Raw genomic sequence first — 23,424 nt, forward strand, 5'->3', positions numbered from 1 at the left:
AACAGATAAAAAGGAAAAAAAAACCCACACAATCATTCATTAGATGCAAAGATTCCTTGTCAAGATCTAACACTCCTTCATGGTAAAAGTCCTAGAGAGACTAGGAACACAAAGGATATACTTCAACATAAAAAGGTCAGTTATATCGAGCCCACATCCACCATCTTCCTAAAGGGAGAAAAACTCAAGCATTTCCACTAAAATCAGGAACAAGACAAGGTTGTCCACTCTCTCCATACCTACTCAATATAGCACTTGAAGTCTTAGCTAGAGCAATAAGACAGCTGAAGGGGATCAAAGGGATACACATAAGAGAGGTAGAAGGGAAAAAAAATCCCTATTTGTAGATGATATGATTGTATAAATAAAAGACCATAAAAACTCTGCCAGGAAATGTCTACAGCTGATAAACACTTTCAGCAATGTAGCAGTATACAAAATTAACACACAAAACCCAGTAGCCTTCCTATATATGACAGACTGAGAAAGAAATCAGGGAAACATCATGTTTCACAATAGCCTCAAAAACATCTTGGGATAACTCTAACCAAGTGTGAAAGACTTGTATAAGAAAAACTTTAAGACATTGAAGAAAGAAACTGAAGAAGATATCAGAAGTTAGAAAGATCCCCCATGCTCATGGATAAGCAGGATTAATATTGTAAAAACAAAAGGCAATCCTCAAACACTTCTCAAATTATTCTGCAAAATAGAAATGGAAAGAACATTTCCAAATACTTTTTTTTTGAAGCTACAATTACCCCTGATTTTTTGTATTAATATTATACTCTGCTACTTTGATGAGTGTTTTATCAGTTGTAGAAGTTTCCTGGTGGCATCTTTAGGGCCTTTTATGCATAAAATCATAAAAGAAATATAGATTCACTGTAATCATCATAAAAATTCCAATATAATCCTTCACAGAAATAGAAAACAAACAAATAAACAACAACAAAACAACCTTCAACTTCATTTGGAAGTCCAAAATCCCAGGACAGCTAAAGCAATCCTGAAAAATAAAAGAACTTCTACCATTACCTCCAATTTCAAGTTGTACTTTAGAGCTATGGTAATAAAAACATGATGATACTGGCATTAAAACAGACACTTTGATCAATGGAATAGAATTGATGACACAGAGTAAGTCTACACACGTACACACACTTGATTTTTGACAAAGAAGCCAAAATTACACACTAGAGAAAAGCTAGCATTTTCAACAAATGGTGCTGGTCAAACTGGATGGCTGCATGTAGAATTAAAATAGATCCATATCTATCACCCTGCAATTCCAAATGGATCAAGGCCAGATACTCTGAATCTGATAGAACTGACAATAAGGCACTCACATGAGCTCATTGGCACAGGAAGGGACTTTCTGAACAGGACACAGATAGCAGAGGCACTAAAGCCAACAGTTACTAAATAAGACCCCATGAAGCTAAAAGGCTTCTATATAGCAAAGGACCATTATTTGAGCAAAGTGGTAGGCCTACAGAATGGGGAAAAACTTTATCAATTATACATCTGCCAGAACAGGCAAAGAGCTAAAACACAACTGAACGAATAATAATGATGCGGAAAAATAACTCATTTAAAAATGGGATATAGAACTAAACAGCAAGTTCTTAAAAGATGAAACACAAATGGGGGAGAAATGCTTTTAAAAATGTTCAAAATCCCTAGCCATCAAGGAAATACAAATTAAAACTACCTTGAGATTTCATCTTACCCCTGTCAGAATGGGCAAGATTAATAAAACAAATGACAGCAGATGCTGGTGAGGCTGTGGGCAAAGAGGAAAACTTATTTACCGCATGTGGGAGTGCAAACTAGTATGGTTGATAGGCACTGAAGAAACTTATTATGGAGTTTGCTTACAATATGGAAAAAGCTAGCCATCTGAGCAAGAAACTGCTCTTGCCTGGACTGCTTGACAGTATGTTGTATAAACTGGACATTCAGGACCTATAGAAAAGTGACCACTGAACTTTGCCAAAACAAGGTGGGATGGTCCTTTAGGTTCCTGTGTCACAGAAGAAACTGCCAGACATTCTGTAGGACACAGAGAAAAGTGACTGATGAATTTTGTCAATAGGCAGAACAGTCCTTCAAATTTCCTGCTTCACTGAAAAGTCTGCCAGATACTCTAGGCCTATAGGCTGAAGATGAATGGCCCAGTGTTACAAAAAAACTTTGGATGACTGTCCAGAAAGCCAGATGTCTCTCTCATTTCTAGAAGTATGGCCGTTGCTTGCAATGCACTTCCTGTTTACTCAGATAATATATCCTTCTGGGGTCTTTGATGGAGCTGAAGACTAGATAGTCATAATTATAGTTTTCCTTAGTCATAATAAAAGATAAATTAGATATAAAACTTTAGACTCACAAAAATAGGATAGATATAGAATATTTTCTTTAATTTTGCCTAATACAAATAGACTAGATATTGTAACTGTAATTCTTACTTGATAACTGTTTCATTATATATAATTTTACTATGTTAAAATGAAAACCTTCCTTTTTGATTAGACAGAAAAGGGGAAATGCTATGGGACAGTCTTTCTGTATGCTGTGAATATAGGTTGCTATCATTGGTTAATAAATAAAGCTGCTTTGGCCTATGGTAAGGCAGGATAAGAGCCAGGTGGAAAATCCAAGCAGAGAGACAGGGAGAAGAAGGGCAGAGTCAGGGCAGACACCATCCACCAAGGAACAAGATGTCAACAGACTGGTAATGCCATGGTCATGTGGCAAAATATAGATGAATAGAAATGGATTAATTTAAGATGTCAGAGCTAGCTAGCAATAAGCATGAGCCATAGACAAAACAGTTTGTAATTAATAATAAGCCTCCATTTATTTGGGATCAAGAGGCCGTGGGACAGAGGAAAACTTCCGGCTACATATGCAAGTTTTACTATGTAAATCAGTGTGGCGTTTCCTCAAAAAAACTGAAAGTTCATCTACTATAAGATCCAGCTACACCACACTTGGGTATGTTCTTCAAAGGAGCCTACAACTTACTACAGAGATACTTTCTCGTCTATGTCTTCTCAGAGAAGTTTCTTCTTTGGGTAGATGGTAATTAACACAGAGACTCACAACTAGACAATGTATAGAGAGAGAGTGAGAGACTTTGGAGCACTCAGCCCTGCATTCGATGTCTTTATCAAACCCCTCACTTTAAGGCTTGGGATCTAGGTAGAAGAAGCGGTAGACAGATTGTAGGGACCAGAGGTGGTGAGTGACTCCCAGGAAACTGTCTTCCAGACACAACGGGCTTTATACAAATATGAACTCACAGAGACTGTGACATCGTGCACAGACCTGCACGGGCCCAAATCCAGACAAAACCCCAGTACTGAGAAGGGGAAGTGGATACAAAGTCCCACCCCAACTAAGAACCTGTTTGTGATTACCTCTAAGAAAGGGAAAATCAGTTTTTTCCAATGGAATTACACTGGGTATATCAACAACATTCTAGGGCACAGGAGTAATTGGCCAACACAAAACAAAGTCCATACTTTTGTGTGCTTTTTGTTTATTAATTTTTTTGTCTTACTGGTTTTTTGTTTCTCTATTTTGATTTTTGCTTTTCTTGAGAGAGAGAGAGGGGAGAGTGAGAGAGGGAGAGAACATAAAGTTAGGCAGGTAGGGAAGTGGGGAAGATCTAGGGGAAGGCAAAGAATATGATTAAAATATAGTGTATAAAAATAACAAGGCAAGCAAACAAATCAAAGTATTAAAATAAGGGGAAAGTTTACTCATGACTATTAGATATTAGAAACCACAAGTTACAAACTTACGAAAATCTAGTAATCTTGACTTTACATCTTTTACAGTTTAGAGTTGTTTTGCTTTTGAACACAAGCGGAAGCCAATAAAATCCAGACTCACTAGGAGCCGTGCGGCCGTTTGGTTCCCCTTTGAGTGTCCCTTCTCTCATTACACTTAGAATTTATACTATGAGGCAGTTGTCTGTGTATCATATTCACACCTCTAAACCCCTTCTGGAACAGCAGAGCAGGATATGAAGACATTAACTGAGTTGATTTTCAAAATAAAATTTAAGATAAAAGCAGTTTAAAACTATTTGTATGCTGCCACCTTGCAAACTCCTAGACGAGAGAACACATACTGTAGGTAAAACCAGAAAGCCTTCTCCCTGAACGGGTGAGACCTGTGCTGAGTCTTGCCTCAGCAGAAGCAGCGGCTCTTTGTCTATGCCTTCGCTAACTCACTTCAAGGGGCAGGAAGAGTTTCTGAGTTGGCAAGTTGGCTATGAATGTTCTTCTGTTTTTTTATCTTTACACTGGTAGCATGGGGGAGGAGATGCACCAAGGATACCTCTCATTACTACTGCGGAGACCTGTTCCTGGGCTTTAGTGAGAACAGACAAAACACCATATGGAAGAACACCGTCATTGGGGGAAGACAAGGCACGGAGAAACAAGAGAGAGGAAAGCGGACCAAGGAAGCAGGGGGCGGACCATGGTGCTTAGAGGAGCAAAACGTCCTTCAAGTGCAAATGGAGATGGACAGAGTCTGCAGCAGGGAACCTAGCAGTCCATCTGTGAGAAGTCGTTGTGTGTAGTTGTAGTTTTTAGCCACTGACCTCGTCCATTCGAAGTCCTCTGCACTGGAGATGTTCTTAGCCAGCAGGTCCGTCACGACATCTCTGCAGTGAACAGAGATGGTCAGCACAGTCGCTAACATGGCTTTCGTGCGCAAGTTGCTAGTAGTATTCAGTGTGACCAGCACGGCCAAGTTGTTCATCTGATCAAGCAAATTATTATGGACTGCTTCTAGCTTTTCTCTTGAATTAGAACTCATAAGACCTTTCACACAGTCATTATAAAACATGATCTGGCTCTGGAAAAAAGGGGAGGGAGACACATGTTAATAAATGCACACAATTTTGTTTTTAATTAAAATGTTTCCATGAATTTAATGTTACAGATCTATAGGGTGATTTGTGTGTAAAGGAAAACATGTATAGCTTTGAAAGCTGAAGGCTGAATTCTGATTGATGCTTATGACTATATTTTCTAAATCTTGTATTTTAAAAATTTGCTGTATTTTTCATGGCTTCAAGTATGTACAGAGTGAATTACATACACTTCACCTCCCAGGACCCTCTCTCCCCATCCTTTCCTGTTGAAGTCCTCCCTCTTCCTCCAAATCCCCATCCTGCTTTCATGTTTGTGTGCGTGTGGGTCCCCCTGGATTTACTTAGGGCTGCTTGCGTGGAGAAATGGTGGAGGGCTCAGCCCTAAGCCGGTCATCCACATCACCCCCTCCAAGGCTCAGGGAATGTCAAGGAAGGAGTAGAGATAATGCAAGAGCCGGAAGGGAGGTGTGCTGTAACAAAAAGTCTTCTGAGCGTGACCTGGCCCTCGCACTCATCACCTCACTGCATAAGAGCCCACGAGACTGGGCTCATGAACCTTTCATCACAAGGGGAAGGGGGAAGGGGGAAGGGCTCACGAGACCCCCCTCCCTCCCCGAGGGACTACTGACAGTCAATGGTGGCTTCAGGAAAGGGTGTCACTCTCTTCAGCAGTATATGTAGCTTGTTGTCCAGGCTCCAGGAAACAAATCTTACAGTCCTGATACATGATCATCACATAATGATCTGAGCACATTAACGACGGTGGAAAACCCCAAGATGAACTTAGTGTTGCCTTCTCCACTAAAGTAATGCTCCCAGCACAGAGTGTGTATCGTTGTAGTTTTAAAAAATGATGTATGCCGGGTGGTGGTGGCACACGCCTTTAATCACAGCACTCGGGAGGCAGAGGCAGGCGGATCTCTGAGGTTCGAGGCCAGCCTGGGCTACCAAGTGAGTTCCAGGAAAGGCGCAAAGCTACACAGAGAAACCCTGTCTCGAAAAACCAAATAAATAAATAAATAAATAAATAAATAAATAAATAAATAAATAAGATGTAACTTCTATTATCTGACTCATCTGTCACACTCTTTCTCCCCAGACCTATGAGAGCTGTGCAAAGAGGCGGGGATAAGGTCAGGTGGACTGTGTAGGTTAAAGGTAGGCAGGCATCAGGAAAGCTTCTGAGTTTGGAAAATCAGGTCGATCGTGACTTCAGTGTCTTTTGGAAGAGGGTCATGTTTGGATAAGGGGGCATCATGAACTCACTTTGCGCTATGCTGAATTTAAAGTGCTTAAAAACATCAGTAGAGCTATATGGATATGTAACTGGGAATAATTAGCATAGAGGTGATACATATTGTAGTGATCGATTTGCAGGTTAGAGGGTAGATGGTAGAAGCCTGGTGCATCCATCGGCATCCCTTTTAGCACACAACAGAAACTAACTTTAAAAAAGTGTTTCTTTAATTTTGTAAGTTTATAACATAATTACGGCATTTCCCCCTCCCTGTCCTCCCTCCAAACTCCCCATATACCCCTCCATGCTCTATTTCATTCATGGTCTCTTTTTTTTTCATTAGTTGTTGTTGTTACATACATACACGTATATTCATATATATTCCTAAATACAAAAATACAATCTGCTCAATCTGTATACTGTTACTTGTACGTTTCCAGGGCTGACCATTTGATACTGAACAATCAGTTGTTGTGCTCTTCCCTGGGGAAGACTATTTAGAAACTTCATAATCAGCAGATTGCTGTGGAACGTCTCTCTGTGCGCTGTGAATATGTGTGGCTCCCATTGGATAAAAAATAAAGCTGCACTGGCCTATGGCAGGGCAGGATGGAGCCAGATGGGAAAATCCAAAAGAGATAATGAGAGAAGAAGGGTGGAGTTGAAGAGACAGAGCCACTGCCCAAGGAGCAACAAGATGCCAGCAGACCGGAAACGCCACGGCCGTATGGCAACATATAGATTAATAGAAATGGGTTAAGATAAAAGAGCTAGTAGCAAAAATCTGAAGCCACTGGCCATACAGTTTGTATTTAATATAAGCCTCTGAATTATTATTTTATAAGTGGCTGTGGGACTGTGGGGCCAGATGAGACCAGAGAAACTTCCGGCTACAGCAGATCAATGATTGGCTGGAGAATGAGGCTTGGGAAGTAGGCAGGAAAAACAACTAAACAGTCAAGATTTCCACGGTCCACAGGGTGATTAATGAATTACAGCCTCCAATGAGAACATCCATGGTGAGGGAATATATAAAATTTTTCCACTTATATACTTATGTCAGAGCATGGTCCAGGAACAGAGCCATGTGAGGAGAATTCACTTGTGAGAACCTTCCAAGAAAACAAGAGTCTTGTGACCTCTGTTTCTTCAAAACACAGAATTGTTCTTAGAATGTTTCTTCATGTTCCTCTCAGGTATAGTGGATAAGAGTGAATTTACTTCACATTACTCATTTTCACTTATGCTGATATTCAATTAAATGTTTAAAATACTCTTTATTTTCTCTGTGGGAAAACATGTTTTTTCCACATGTGGCTTGTCCTTGTGGTTGTATACAGCTTGAACTCCTGAGGACTTTACTCTTAACCCTCAAAGTATAAATTGTCTGGGGCTCTAAATACAGTCGGTTATTGCATGAGACTTTAGTTTGCCCCCTTTGTCTGCTTCATTCTCCAAGGTCCCACCACCTCTAGAATGGTGACACACTTATTTATAGAGGAATTACTAATTGCTATATCATGGACAAATCTATACAGAAAATCTCTTTGTGGCCAATATATAGAGCTATCTCTCAAAAATATCTTTTTATGTTTATTCAGAGACAACTCTCTGTGGAGAGTTCAAGAGAACTAAATTCAAGGGAGCTGTAAATTGCACCCTGAGGTGAGAAATAAGCCATAGGTAAGGTAGATGGAAGTGGGGGAGCCTGGGCAAAAGTCCATTCAATGACTGAAGATAAAAGCGTACTCTAGAGTAACTCTAAGAGCAGAACGCAGTGTGCTGCTTACTTGGGCCACCAGAAACCTGGGAGAGAGCTTCTCTTAAGGCAAATCAGACTATCTGAATTTGTCAAACTACAGAAATGTATAGAACCTCCCATAATTTTGTCACCTTTGTATAAACACCAGCCTTTCAACTTAAGACCTGGCATTTACTTAGTCAAGTGGAGAGCAAAATGTCTGTTTACAGTCCTAGGTGACCTTAATGAAGACTTGAAAATTGTGGTGGGTCAGGCAAAGTAGAAAATGGGGACTTATTTTTAAATAAGAGAACTATAGGTCAAGTATGCTTTCTGCGATACTTAATGGTTACTATGGCAAAGGCTTCCTCTCTCCAGATAAACCAGTATCCAAGGTTCACATTGACCCTAATGACTGACAAGCAATATAGTTTCAGATTGTATTAGTGACATTGCTCATGGTTGCAGGAATTTGATCACACTGTGAACCCCCAGATTACATGATTTACTGTAAAAATCTAGTTCTAGTTGTGGTGTGGCTCAGCCCTAGCACACATCTTTAATTCAAGAGCTTTCTGCTTCAATATTGTAAACAGGATTAAATAAAATCAACCAGAAGTCAAGAGGTGGAGCAAGCAACCAGCTGACAGGAAGTGAACACAGAATTATTTTTTAAAAAAAGCATATAGGGAGTCAGGAGAATGGAGAGAGAGATACAGAAAGTGGAGGGGAGGGACATGGAGTGAGAGAGGACTTGATTGACATAGTAGGAGAGAGGGGGCTTCTAGGATGATGGTGGAGGAGGAAGGTCAGCTGGGTGTTTGCTCTGCCTCTCTGAGCTGGCAGGCTTTCACCCCAGCATCTAGTTCCAGAGCCTTTATTGGTAAAATGGGATGACTGAGATTTTTTTAAAAACAACACTTGCCATGACAAAATGCCTGACAAGAAGCCACTTAATTAGGACGGATTTGCCTTGGTTCATGGTCTGAGGGTTCATGGTCTGAGGGTTCATAGTCTGAGGGCATGGCTGTCACGTCAGGAAAAAGCACAGTGTGGGAGGGGTGACATCTCTTGGCCGTGGGGGTCAGGAACATGAGGCTGCTTGCTCTTGGACAGACAGAGAAAGAACAAGGACCAGCTTCCTCTAGGCAGCCACCTAGCTCCTCGACCTGGGACCAAATAGTGTGGTGGGAACATTCCACATACACACCGCAACACAGATCTCTAAACTAGGACCACCCTCTTTTCTTAGGACCGTTTGGTTTTCCTAGTGAAAGATCAAAGAAACAAAAAGTCATCTTCTCGACTGCACGCTAATCTCCTGCTTCCTGCTCTGCCCCACCTCACGCCTTGGCAGTCTTTGCCGTGGGCTCATCTTTCATTAATTCCTCAAATATTGTTCCCCTTGGGGTTTCTCTGTCTTCTCTTATTTCATACACTCTGCTGAGGGAGATTTCAAAAATTTCTTAGAACAACTGAAAATTTTGGTTTCCTTAGTATCACAGTTTTCTAATTTTCCTTCTTTTAAAAAATTTGTTTATGTGTGTATGTATGTGCCTGCATATACGTAAATTCACCACATATATGCAGGAGTCACAGGGGCTTATAAGAGGTGTCCCTGGACTTCTCTTACAGAAAATTGTGAGCTACCACGTGGGTGCTGGGAACTGAACCTGGGTCCTCTGCCACGGCAGCCAGGGCTCTTGACTGCCGATCCAACGCTGCAGCCTTTCTCTTTTTTTAACCTCAGGAAAAGCAATACACTTACCACTAACAAATACTCAGACTAACAGCTTTCTACAAAGTTGTTCACGCCCTAACCCCCAGAACCTGTCAAGATGTCGAGAGACAGGGCAGATGTGACTAAGAACCTCGAGATGGAGAGATTACTCTGGGCTATCAGTGTCACATGCTTCCTCACAACTAGAGACTTCTTCCTGTCTCTGAGCAGGAGACATGACTATAGATGGATGGCTGGTGATGAGCCTAGATGCAACACAAGCAGCCTTGAAGATGGAGAAAGAGGCCATAAACTGAGGCATGCTGGTGGCCTTCTCTCTAGGAGCTGGTGCAGGCCAGGAATTAGATCCCCCACCCCATCCAAGAGCCTCCACACATACCTGAAGATAACTTGAGCTCAGCAGGGAGTCCTGTACTGTTCTTCTAACCAACAGGTCTTTAAGATAACAAATTTAGTAGTTTTAAGCCACCAAGTTTGGAGTAACTTTTAATGGTCACAATAAAAATGTGTACAGTGCAATAGAGTGACACTTTTAAGATGATAATTCATGGGTTATTCTCATTTCATATTATAAATTGAAGATTTTTGAACTTTAAGAAGGTGAAGGAATTATAGAATGAATACCTGTTCATTCATTATACAATGAATTTATCATCCACCAATTTTCTAGAATAATTTTACTGTGTTTATATCATTTATGTATCTATAAATACATTTAGCTTAATTTTAAATACATTTCAAAATAACCAGGATGTATCAGTACCCTTCATAGCAACTCATTTTTCATATTTTTACTTTCTTAGCACTGCAACCACATACTAACTCCTCTCTTTATAATTCAAGGTGGCATCAACTCACCACAGTCAGGACCACTTGTCCTGGATGTGACAATACCCAATTAGAGAAAGTCTTGTGGCTCCAGTCTTCAATACCTTGACTTAAAAATCTATAAACCAAGAAATACATTTATATTATCTATACATGCTCATTGATGATGCCACTTAATGATGAATCATTAATACCGCTGACGTTTTAATCTGAACATGTATCCATGAGTCGTGCACATTCTTTAAGCTTCTCTTTACCTGTCAGTATCTGGGTTGGTAGAAATATATATTGGCTTAAGAGAAGACATATATTAGCTTTGAATTACAATGTTATCAAGGGTAAAAAGCTAAAAAGTCTGTGTTCAAAAATAATTTTTACAGGGGGCATTATATCCCTTGGTTTCTGCCACATCACCTATCACCCAGGATAGAAACAGAGGTAAGGGAAAGACATTCACAATGACTTCATGTAAATGGCAATCATCAGCTGTGTTCTAGAAACCTTGTACTGCTTCTGCAAGGATTAGTAAATATGAAAAACTCAAATAGCTTTCCCATAAAGAGAGAGGAAGAACATGCAGTTGGGTGGGAGGGAGGTGAGGGAAGAGCTGGGAGGGGAAAGAATATGATTAAAATATATTATGTGAAAAAGTTTTTAATAAAAAATTAGAAATGTAATACAACTATTCTAGTCAAATTAGTTTTAGAAGTTTATATTCTGGGATGCTTTCTTCCCTGTACGTAGGCGGCAATAACAGATTAAAGTACAGCAAGGAGACTACTGAAAACACTAAGCCAAGGCTGTCGCTCAGCAATGCTTGCCTAGTGTGCACAAGGCCCCATGTTCTGTCTCCAGCATTGCTCTTACCTCCAGGTCTGAACCGACTCAACAATTTGAGGGAGTAAAAGTACGACAGAAACACCAAGTGGTGAGCCCGTTTTTTGAAAGCAGGCTGGAGTTGGCTTGAGTTCAGGTCCTGCCCATGTTTGAGGCCCAGGAAAACACACACACACACACACACACACACACACACACACACATCTGAACAGAGCAGCCTTCGTGGTATTCATGATTATGTACTCGGACTAGTATTTGCACTTCAAAAACAATGAGGTTTTTTTCATCACTCATACATCATGCTCTATTAAAATCTACTCCATGTGTTTCTCTGAATATTTCATTTACATGGATAGCTATCCAAGCTTTATATACACATCCCAACACACACACACATACACACTCTCCACACCCCAAACACATACAGAATATACACAACACCCACATACACAACAGTCAAACAACACACACAACATACATACAACACATATATACATAATACACATACAACACAAATACACACAATACACACACTATATAATTTCAGGATTTAAACACTGTACTTACTTTTTTAGCACATCAAACATGCTTTTTTCTACATTTACCATCCACTGTTCTACAGAAGCTCTTACACGAATTTTCCTGTAATTTGTTAAAAATATTATGAAAATTACTATAATACTATGGATATTTCATTTCTTTGAGAAACTTGTAAATTAAGTTCTTGACACACATATTACTTTTGGGGCAAAGAACTATAACATTGTATCTTCTGGTTTGTATTGATTTTTGCTTGGAAAACCATGCAGTAAAATACATTTCTTTAGGGAATTCTGATATCAAAAGCAGGGATATAATTAGATTCCACATAACATAGAATGTATGAGAGATAAATTGTATTATAAGATACTTTTGGGGGCTGAAGAGATGGCTCAGCTGTTAAGCTGCTCTTCTAGATGACCCAGGTTCAATTTCTAGCACCCACATGGCAGCTCACAACTGTCTGTAACTCCAGTTCCAGGGTACCTGACACCCTCACACAGATATACGTGCAGGCAAAACACCAATGCATGTAAATTAATTTTTTTTTTTTTTTTTGAGTTCGAGGCCAGCCTTGTCTCCAAAGTGAGTTCCAGGAAAGGCGCAAAGCTACACAGAGAAACCCTGTCTTGAAAAACCAAAAAAAAAAAAAAAAAAAAAAAAAAATTTAAAGGTATTTTTGGAATTTTCAAATACCTAAGTTGGCCTGGGGGCTTTGTTGGATAGAAAAGCTTGGGCATGGTATTGTTTTTCCTCAGTAAAGCTTGTCTCAGAAGCCAGATGCTGAGGGAGATACCCTCCAGGCTGGTATGTGAGATCAGTGAGACAGAAGGCCTTGGCTTGCTGCGTTTCCCCGGGAACCCACCACAGTGAAACCTGGGCTCAGAACAATGCTGACAACCCCAGATAGCACATTTCTGTCCTATCTGAAAAGCCAGACTTGTGGAATGAACGCTAGTGTGAATTAGTGCCCAGGGTCAGGCACTTTCTTTGTTCCAACTTTACAATAAAGTAAAAGTGGGCAGAGAGCCCGCCCTGGTGAGGTGGGGGGAGAGCCTTTGTTCACAGAAGGCCATCATCTCTCAAGAAACGGTGGCTCTACAGAGTCTGTTTGCTGCAGCCAGCGCGTTCTCATACTTGGGCAGCACAAGGCCTTCTCCTTCGGCAGAGATGAGCATCTTCACAGCCGGAGGGCCAATATCTTGTTTCCATAGTAGCATGTGTTTCACATTTTCAAAACATTTCACAAGATGAGGCTGCAAACCAGAGCACACTTTCAGTTATACAGAAAACCCCTGATAGAGTGAGGAAATGATACCGCGAGAAGACAATGCTGTTACCTGCACAGAATCAGGATTTCTGCTGTCAGCTAGAATCTCAATAAGTTCAGCGTTGCTGAGAAAGTAAAATCTTGGGAAAGCCATTCTCTTAATTTCAAGGTAATCCTGTCCAAAGCCAAAAGAAATGCAGCTGAGGACATGTGTCCAATCATGCTAGGGATTACACCCTCACCCGGCCTATAGTATTAAAGGTGCAGTATGCACACTAGTTCCAGCCAAAATGATAACCCTTGCTCCATGAAAGCTGAACTACTTCTTAGTAACCCAAAATTAAAATAAAGGGAAATGAAAACAGAAGCAAGCTAACGACAAAGGAACAACCAGGATGGAGCTCTGCCCTGTCGCCAGTACTGCCACCACCATGTGGCTGAGCGCAGGCATCGCCAGCATGCCTCCCTCCTCTCCCTGAGCGCAGGCAATGCCAGCATGCCTCCCTCCTCTCCCTGAGCGCAGGCATCGCCAGCATGCCTCCCTCCTCTCCCTGAGCGCAGGCAGAAAGCTCCAGCTTTCTGTCCTGTTTGCTCCCTGCATGAGAAGTCACCCCCACAGAGAACACATCATTCTACAAACAATCTCAGACTCTAACACCCAGTTCCCTACATTTCTCATCCTGTTCTACAACTCATCTTTCCAGGCTTCTCTTTTGCTACAGGGAAGGACGTAAGCATCATCGCAGGCTAGCCTAAGATGGCATGCCCCCCATTCCTCCCCCATGACTTCAGTCTCTCTCTCTCATAGAAGGCCTCTGCTTTCAATGAAATTTCTCTCATTACAAAAACATGAGGCATCCTCTTCACCCTTTGCCATCTCCCTGCGGCTGTCCATCTACCCAGCTTCTCAGAATTCTTAAAAAGATAGTTTACTAACTCAAGTTTTCTACTTATCTCAGTCTCCTCCCATGCTGTCATCTGGCCCCATCCAAATCCTTTGGGAGCATGTCAGTCTTTATGTTACAGGGCATTTCCAAAGCCGTTTTGACTTCTGTAATTTCACTTTTGCTCCATCCCTTAGCAACCTTCTATTTCCCTTTGTGCCCCTTCCCCAAGGCCTCTCTTACTATTGACACCTCTTTAGTATCAGCTTCTTACTCTTCTTTATTCCTGATGCTTCTGGGCTGTTTGAGACATAACCACTTGCCCTTTAGCTGGGACCATAATTCTCTACCAAGACCCAAATACAGAAGCCACTCTTCTCTGTAGAAGACACCCTTCTGGAAGCCTGGGATCCTGGGGAGCTATAAGCCTTTCCTATTTCTGGGAGACAGCACTATGAAACTATGGTGGTTGGCTTAATAAGAGAAGGGGCAATGAGTTGTTTAGTATGCAGGATGTATGTACAAGGTGGGTCCATAGGACAAAGAGATGATTCATGTCCTGAACAGGATGGAGTGAGATTTTATCACTACATAGACCAGTTTATAATTAAAGAGTCATCAATCAGTTCTAGGATTTCCTATCTAATATTTTCTAATCACAGCTGAGTATGAGTAATGGAAACCAGGAGAAGCCAAACCATGGACAAGGGATTGTTCCCACAGTAGAAGATGTCCACTTGAGTGTTTACAGGTGAGCATGAGCTCATCAGCATGGGCAGAAGTGCTTCCATGGAAACTTCCCTAGCTCCCAGCTCTGTCTTGTGATTTCCTGCTACTTTGTTGGCCAGCTCACAAATGTCAAGACATTCTGCCCCAGCTTCCGCTGCTCTTACCAACTTAATAAAGGTAGGACTGGTAAAGTTATTAGCCTTCATTAAGTATTAAGTGCTCTCTGTGTGCCGGCTCTGCTGCTTCAAATGCACCGTCTCATTCAGCACAAAGCTTGTGGGGAGGGGGAGTGGGGCTACTACTGTTCTCAACTTAAAGGAAATGTGGGCATGGGCAAAACTGGTCCTTTGCTCGAGGGTCATTTGATTAGCCCATCCATTTTGTTTTCTTTTGATAGCATTTTCATTAAACCAAAACTGGCAAGTGAGAATTAGAAAAGCTGCTGGCAGGGACACAGAGAGACGTCTGCTCTGTGGCAGGTTCTGCAGTGTGCATCACAGTACAGCTGCACTTTGGGTACCATAGTTTACCTCCAGACTTTTCTTTATGTTTTCTAGATGTTCATTGCAAATTTTCAGAACATCGAGGACTCCTGTAGAGATAGTTATCTGCAAAGCGTTTAGTTTGTTCTGTACTCTGGACATTATCTCTCTCCACATGACAAGCACCTGGGAGAAAAGTTTTGTTTCGGCTGACAGCTGTCTTCAAAAATAAAATTCACAAATGTAAAGAACTTTGAAAGTGCTGTAATTAAAATCTATAATATTGTTGAGTTTATAAGACAATTTTGATATGCTTTTCTTTACTTGGTTAGCCATTTTATCTATTTTGCATAAGCAGTATGTATTCTAAGAAAAACAGGATTAAACATACAATTATCATTTATTAAGACTTTACTTAATGTATAGCAGAAAATAGATACAGAAATTCTATATAAAATAAATGAGAACTGTTTGTCTTAGAGGCGCTACAGTCTGGATCTTGACCATCTCCCAAAGCCAGTGTGTCCCATTCTGACACTGTGGGAAGCAGTAGAGCGCTGAGGAGATGGGCCTTACTAGGATGAACCTAGGTCACTGGGGTGTGACCTGGGAGAGATGCTGAAACTCCAGCCCCTTCCTTCCACATTCCTCTGTTCCCAGTCTCAGCACCATGAGGGAAAAGGCCCCTGTCACTCGCTGTGATGTGCTCCTCTGCCACATGTCAAGCCAACGTGAGTTGAAACCTTCCAACTTAATGAAACTTTTCTTCTCCACACATCAGTTAATTAGGTATTCCATCGCATCTGAAAGCCGGTCCATAAAAGGAGCTGAATGGGATCCTGGGAAAACTGTGTAGCAGCCTTAGGATCTGGGTTCTAGAGGGACACAACTCTGATGTGAAGGCAGAGGGGGCATTCAGCCTGGGAGCAGGATTCTTTATCCCCATGGTATATAGTAAAGTCTCCATTCTCCAATCTTAGATGGTAAAGGAATGAAGGCCAGTGCTACTGTCCTTACAGAAGTTATCCTTTATGGAACATTATCATTATTTCATCCCTTGGCCAAAAGAATCAAAACCCATACGTGGCTCAATAAACTGATAATTGAGTCTGGTTCTGCTACTGTTGGAGTTGGTGTGGGAATATTTTTAAGAGTTGTATGGTTGCGCTGGAGAGATGGCTCAGAGGTTAAGAGCACTGGCTGCTCTTCCAGAGGTCCTGAGTTCAATTCCCAGCAACCACATGGTGGCTCACAACCATCTGTAATGAGATCTGGTGCCCTCTTCTGGCCTGCAGTCAGACATGCTGTATACATAATAAATAAATAAATCTTTTTTTAAAAAAAGAGTTTTATGATCTTTTACTCTCTCTGCTCACCTAGATATCCCTTCCACAGTAGCTTCAACCTGGTTCAAGTTCCCCAAGGCTTGGAGATTGAGGTGGAGGTGAAGTCAGGGGTAACGTTTCCCCACCACCCACTCAGCTGCTGTCACCTTCGATTCCCCCCCCCCCCCATTTTTTTTTGAGACAGGGTTTCTCTGTGTATCCTTGGCTGTCCTGGAATGTGCCTCTTCTGCCTCTTGACTGCCTTCTGGAATAGCAGATATCTGTGGAATACACCTCTGGACTTTTCCCTTCTGGGCCTTCCTGTAGCATTCCCTGGCTCTTTCCAGCTGACCCCATATAACTAATTTCCAAGCTCCAGTGGTAAGTGGCACTCTTCAGGGATTTCTTCATTTTGGCCCACTGATATTTGGGTTGGAGATCTTTGTAGATAGGCCCAGTTTGGAAACATCTGTCACCACTGTCTAACTTGGAGTTTTTGTCTCCAGGGCAGAGAGCTTAGATTTTTGATACCCACATACTTCCAAGCAGTATATGTTAACCCCCCAGAAGCCTTCCTCTATCTTCCTACTCCTATTGTGGGTGGTGGTGTTAAATTTTGTTTCTGTAACTGCAAATTACTATCATGGAAGACACTTGAGTCCCCGCACCCGTGTCCCGCTAAGCACCGTCCCAGTCCCATCTCTCCGGGTGGTTCTAATGCTGCCCTCACAACACCCTTGACTGTCACAGATCTCTGCTTGTAATTCTCTTGGTGACTCTCGGGTTCTGCACCATGGGTATCCCTTCGTTAGTTACAGGTTTATTTTTGCTTTAGGTGTGTTGTAAAGACACCCCAGCCTCTCTTAAATGAAGGCCTCTCCCCTACTTTAGCAAAGTTTGTAAAAGGACAACTGTCTAGTCTCTTCATTGATAAGAAATATCTTTAGTATGAAGAAGTTTTAAAGTCTGAAATTTAAAGGTCAAGGTTGTGGTAAAGGCACACTCCTTACGTGTGTGGGCTCAGCATAACTGCGATTTAACAGAAGAGTACCAAGCATCCATGTGTCAAGAACTAAATATGTGTACCAGAAATATTGTCCCCTGTAAAGCAATACTTCCATTTAAACAGTTCTCATCCGTAACTACTAGAGGTTCACCTCTGTTCCTAAAATAAAGTTCAGAGTAATTAACTTGATGGTCATGGTCTTCTACAACTCTAACAGGTTTTCCAACTACGTAAGCCACACTCCCTACTCATTTCAGAATGACTTCTGGGACTTACTATCAGTCCTTTAAATTCTGCCTGGATAACTCCTTTGTCTCCATTTGAGTGCTCTTAAGATTAAGCACTTTAATAAGTGAGAAGTCAATTAATTTGAGTGCTGTGGATGAAGAGGGAAAATGGGATGCTTATCAAATGCCAAGTCCCTCTATTTTATCCAGTGCAAAGTGAGAAATTCTCATTTATGTATGAATGCCACTAAAAAGCATATTTCTTATTCACATCAGAACCACACCAATCTTCCAGAACTAAAGAGATACATAATATGGCTCAAGGATTGTAATGCTCTGATGCATCTCAGTTTTTTATAGCTGTATATTAGCAACTAAGGGAATTAAGTTTTCAAAAGTAAGATGGTTCTTGTACTAGTCTATGAATGAGGAAATAATAATGGTCTGACAGATTCCTTCCTGTGTGCATCCATGATGCTCTAGTCACTTTTCCTGATGCTCTGACAAAATATGGGGCGGGGGGGGGGGGGGGCTAGAAGCAATTAGGAAAGGAAGGTTTATTTTGACCTACAGTTCATGTGTGTGTGTGTCTGTGTGTGTCTGTATGTGTGTGTGTGTGTGTGTGTGTCTGTCTGTCTGTCTGTCTGTCTGTCTGTCTCTGTCCGTCCGTGTTCAACCAAGATGGAAGGCATGGTAGCTGGAGCAGGAAGCCAGCTGCTCACGTGGTTTCCAGAGTCAGGAAGTAGAGAACAAACAGGAAGTGCCACATGCTATGAAACCTCAAGGTTCACAATCAACTACCATTTCTTCCTGCAAGGCTCCATATCTCCTAAAAGTCCCTTAATCTTCCCACAAACCATAAATAACTTGAGATCAAATAGTCAAACACATGACCTATGGGGCATTTCACATTCAAACCACAGATGATGTTCACTCCTTGAAGAGATCATTTCTGGAAGATTAAGTTAAATCTCCCTATGTATTTTTTTTTTTACCTGTACATGATTTTTTTTTATTTCTTACTTTTGTATTTCTAAAGAATTAAAGATTGGTTCAAGATAAAGCCAATCTCTTTGACATCTCATCCATTCCTCAATGGTATAAGAGAAGAGGCTTAAGTTTTGATGCCATTCATTCACAAGATCCTGCAAAAGAGGGGAAAAAAATCCTCAAATAACAACCTAAAGACATGAAATTACTAAGTCACATAATAGAAGCTGAGGTGAGGCACCAGTAGCCACTGACATAACAAAACTACTGAGAAAGGGCTTTATCATAAATGAAGATAAATCTGGTTCTAGTCAGTTTTCAGTTTTCAGATGTCCTGCTCATCTAATTTTCTCATATATTACATGAGAAACAAATCTTTTTAAAACTTGCACACATACATAAAATTAACTCATGTAACATGCACAGACTATAAAATTAACGTAAATGAGCCATTTGACACTTCTGGTCACAGAACAGTAACCAGGTTTTTGGTGCACACACTATTTCCGGTCCCTTCTCTAAGTCTTTCTGTACTCGTATCTATATGCAGAAAATGTCTTTCAGAGTTTGCCCACATACAGCTGTTCTAGTCATTGCCTTGTGACCTGATTTGTCAAAAAGCTAGTAATGACATCTAGAGAGGTTTTATATCAGCAATTAACAGTGTGCGTGCGCGCGCGCGTGTGTGTGTGTGTGTGTGTGTGTGTGTGTGTGTGTGTGTGTGTGTGTGTGAGAGAGAGAGAGAGAGAGAGAGAGAGAGAGAGAGAGAGAGAGAGAAGAAGAAGAAGGAGGGAGGGAGGGAGAGAGAGGGGAGGGAGGGAGAGAAAGGGAGGGAGAGGAAAGAGGGGAGGGGGAGAAAGGAGAGAGAGAGAGAGAGAGAGAGAGAGAGAGAGAGAGAGAGAGAGAGAGAGAGAGAGAGATTTTCTCATTATGAAGCTCTGCCTGAAATTCTCTGAGTAGATCATGCTGGCCTCCAGCTCACAGAGATCTGAAGCTGGGATTAAAGGTGTGTGTCCCCATCCTACCTAGTGGTTTTCTTTATTTGGAAAATTCCATTGTGTAGATCTTTTTAACTGACTACTACATTTAAAAAAGTAGTGAGAAGCTTGTTAAAAGTCAATTGATAATAAATAAATTGCTTCCTTAGAAACCAGTAGTTAGCTCATCTCACTGATCCCTCACAAAGACTCACTTTTAACTCATTTATACTTATTTGTCTTTTGGAATTTACCAGCATTCTATATTGTTCTGTATTTGCTTCTATATTGTATTAAGGCATCATTGATAAAATATAAATGTCTCTGATTGAGTTATTGATTTTTTTTTCTAAGACAGGGTCTTATTGTGTAGCTCTGGGTAGCCCAGAACAAGGCTTGTAGATCAGGCTGGCTTTGAACTCGCAGAGATCCAATTGCCTCTGCTTAAAGGCATTGTACTATCATGCCCTGTAACTGGCATGTGTTTAATGGTCACAGTTTCGGCATATTCTTCTCCCTGTGAAATCATTACCACAATCTACATGGAAATGAGGCTGGGATGGCTTTTATCACAGACATGAGGGAGAGAGCAGCCAGGGACATTTGGAAGGGTCCAGACTGAATGTGGCCAGCAGGATAGATGAGGCCATGAGGGGTAGGGGGAGTGAGAGAGGAAGAGAAAAGAAAGAGAATCAAGAGAGTGAGGACCAGGAAGCCAGAAGGACAAAGAGAACCAAGAAAAGAAGCAGGGCTTAAAGGCTGAGTTATACAGGAAAGAGAAGCTGGAGGAAAGAAAGGGAAGCCCAGGGGCAGGAGAGGTTTAGGGTAGGGTAGGGGTGAGAAGTACTGAGAGGAGCCAGGACTCTGTAGCAGGTACTTGGGGTGCTAAGAGAGCCTGGTGGCCAGCATCTGCTTTGATATGCTAATGTGCACCTCAGTTAGCTTCTGTCCCGGGTTTCTTTGGGACCTAACACAATGGTCTCCTTGTATCCAGCTGCAAACGCACCAGCTGGTTCCCTCTGACCCTCCCGGGTGGCTGCCCAGCCCACTGTGACTATTTCAGGTGCTACTGCTAGGTCAGTTTGAGTACACAAGAAGGGAGCCTGCACCCTCTATGGTTCTGTTTTTATCACTGATCTCTCCCCTCTCCCTCTCCTCCTCCCTCTCCTCCTCCCTCTCCTCCTCCCTCTCCTCCTCCCTCTCCTCCTCCCTCTCCTCCCTCTCCCCCCCTCCTCCTCTCCCTCTCCCTCTCCCTCTCCTCCCTCTCCCTCTCCTCCCTCTCCCTCTCCCTCTCCTCCGTCTCCCTCTCCTCCCTCTCCCTCTCTCCCTCTCTCCCTCTCTCCCTCTCTCCCTCCCTCTCTCCCTCTCTCCCTCTCTCCCTCTCTCCCTCTCTCCCTCTCTCCCTCTCTCCCTCTCTCCCTCTCTCCCTCTCCCTCTCCCTCTCTCTCTGTGTGTGTGTATTTTTTTATGGTTTGGTTTTAGTTTTTTGGGCAGGATGGTAAATCAAGTCCTTTGAATTAATCTTACTTAGAAATAGTCTTCCTGCATGTGTGAGTTCTTTTGGCTTTTCAAATATGCCCAGCTTAAAACTTCTTAACTAATCTTTATTTTAATAAAGGCATTTGTGCACCATGCATTTTCACAAGGTTTTATCTAATTGCAGCCAGGTCGGGTGTGTGATTCTGTTCTTGCTGCTCATTTCTTTTTTTTTTTTTTTTTTTTTTTTGGTTTTTCGAGACAGGGTTTCTCTGTGTAGCTTTGCGCCTTTTCCTGGAACTCACTTGGTAGCCCAGGCTGGCCTTGAACTCACAGAGATCCACCTGGCTCTGCCTCCCGAGTGCTGGGATTAAAGGCGTGCGCCACCACCGCCCGGCGCTGCTCATTTCTAAAGTTAAAATTTTAAAATTATATTTCTTGCATCTCATTTTTAATGAATCTTGGTTTTTTGTTATTTTTCTCTTTATCATAATTTTTATTTTACTATGTGGTTTTTGAAAATATAATCCACTTGATTTATTCTCTTCTTGTAATACATTGTTTTCTCTCTAAGGCCCACCTAGATAACACATTCCCTTAAATGTTCACATATTTACAACTGTGAATTCCACTTGCTCAGATCTCTGTGACTCTCTAATCTTTTTGTACAGAGGTACAATCCATAGACCAATTCTATTAATTTTGTTATTGAAGAGTGCACACCTGATTAAGTCTCTTAAAACTTTAAAATTAATTTTAGATAAGTTATTAGATGCAAGGCTATCAGTTGTGAATTATAAGAAACTGGTAAAAGTCGTATTTTGTGGATATACATATATATATATAAAATCTAAATTTATCTTGCACATCCAAATTAAACTTTGATATTTTCTCACAAATAATTAATGAGTATTTCTATAAAATTATTCTTAGTGTTCACATCATTAAATATTTCATCTTCTATATAAACATATGAAAAAGTCATATAATTGAAATCAAATAGGAGTTTGCAGAAAGCAAAGTTAACCTGGTAGACTGAAGAAAATGAAAACCCTTCCAAACCTTCGCCACAGCATTTACCTTAATTGGCCTCAGATAGGAAGATCCTTTCATGGTCATGATGATGGCCTGGGAGTCTTCCAGCTGAGTGATCACGTCATCAATGGATGAGATGATGAAGATGGAGTAGATCTCGGTGTGATGGAGAACCAGGTGCAACGGGGAGTTGTTCCAGAGCTCGATGATCTTGAACATCATTTTCTCAAGAGCAGCTTCGTTAGTTGCTGAAATCGATATCTCATTTATTTTATTTTCATACGGAAACATCTGAAATGAAGAAATCGTTTAATATCCAGAGGAGCAAATAATCACCAAAGTATCTAAAATGGACACTTTAAAGCCGTTTCTTGAAAGGGGCACAAAACTGAAGGCCTGACACTGGGGAGGTTGATGCTGTCACTGGAGACTCCAGGGTCCCTGTCATGACAGCTCTGTGGGGTCACTCGGGCCACTTCGTATGCATCACCACCAACCAGAACATCTTCTTCACTTCATCTCAGGCAGCGCAGGGAGTTTGCATGTGCCTCATGTATGTGCGGACTAGTCCCTCCACACTAATGCCTATGTCTTTGCTACTTTGCAACAAGCTTTTCCTTTTTACAACAAGAGAAAGCAACCCATGAAACCAGATTTCTGTAGCTTCTATTTCTTTGCTAGATTTACCAGAGACTAAGGGTGGATTTTTGTTGTTATTGTTGTTTTTGTTTATGCATTAGTAAGACATACAAGCCTTCTCCCATGTGCACTGACTACAAGTTCCCAAAAGATCCTAGGAGAAAAACTTTAGATTCACTCACAATACTGGAGACTCAGAGAACTTCTCAATCTCTGCCTTTGGAATGAACTCCCTGGGATTACTGTTTTTATCCCTTATGAGAAAACAATCTACCACTACTCCTATACATAATCTCCACAGGGCTAACGAATGAGGCTTGGCCTCTTTGTTTGCTAATGTAGCACAGTGGGTACTGTGAACCAGGAAATGATGAACTTTGACCGTTTGTTATGGGTTGCCATAGAGGGCTAGGATTTATGGACTTAACCAACAGCCCTGTAAAACAGGCTGGCTTGTTTACCATCTATTATTCAGCTAACATAGATTAAAACGTCCTAAAAGTTTTATGCTAAAGAAAAACTTTTCTTCCTAACATACTTTGAGATAGTTAAAAAAAGAACTCAGA

The 23,424-nt window shown here is 41.4% G+C and overlaps 1 protein-coding gene across 1 annotated transcript in view; it reads right to left on the reverse strand.

The window, feature by feature from the left end:
• The window catches only part of Dnah14 (dynein axonemal heavy chain 14), a 219,404-nt gene that overhangs the window by 137,463 nt on the left and 58,517 nt on the right, over positions 1-23,424 (reverse strand). Inside the window, exons 21-28 of the mRNA XM_059281041.1 lie at positions 22,265-22,510; positions 18,765-18,886; positions 15,232-15,403; positions 13,159-13,263; positions 12,956-13,074; positions 11,846-11,920; positions 10,472-10,559; positions 4,619-4,875 (exon numbers count right to left, since the gene is read on the reverse strand). Coding sequence (XP_059137024.1) covers positions 4,619-4,875; positions 10,472-10,559; positions 11,846-11,920; positions 12,956-13,074; positions 13,159-13,263; positions 15,232-15,403; positions 18,765-18,886; positions 22,265-22,510 — 1,184 coding nt within the window. The remainder of the gene's footprint in view (positions 1-4,618; positions 4,876-10,471; positions 10,560-11,845; positions 11,921-12,955; positions 13,075-13,158; positions 13,264-15,231; positions 15,404-18,764; positions 18,887-22,264; positions 22,511-23,424) is intronic.

Source organism: Peromyscus eremicus, chromosome 15, assembly GCF_949786415.1.
Source record: "Peromyscus eremicus chromosome 15, PerEre_H2_v1, whole genome shotgun sequence".
NCBI classification, from domain to species: Eukaryota; Metazoa; Chordata; class Mammalia; order Rodentia; family Cricetidae; genus Peromyscus; species Peromyscus eremicus.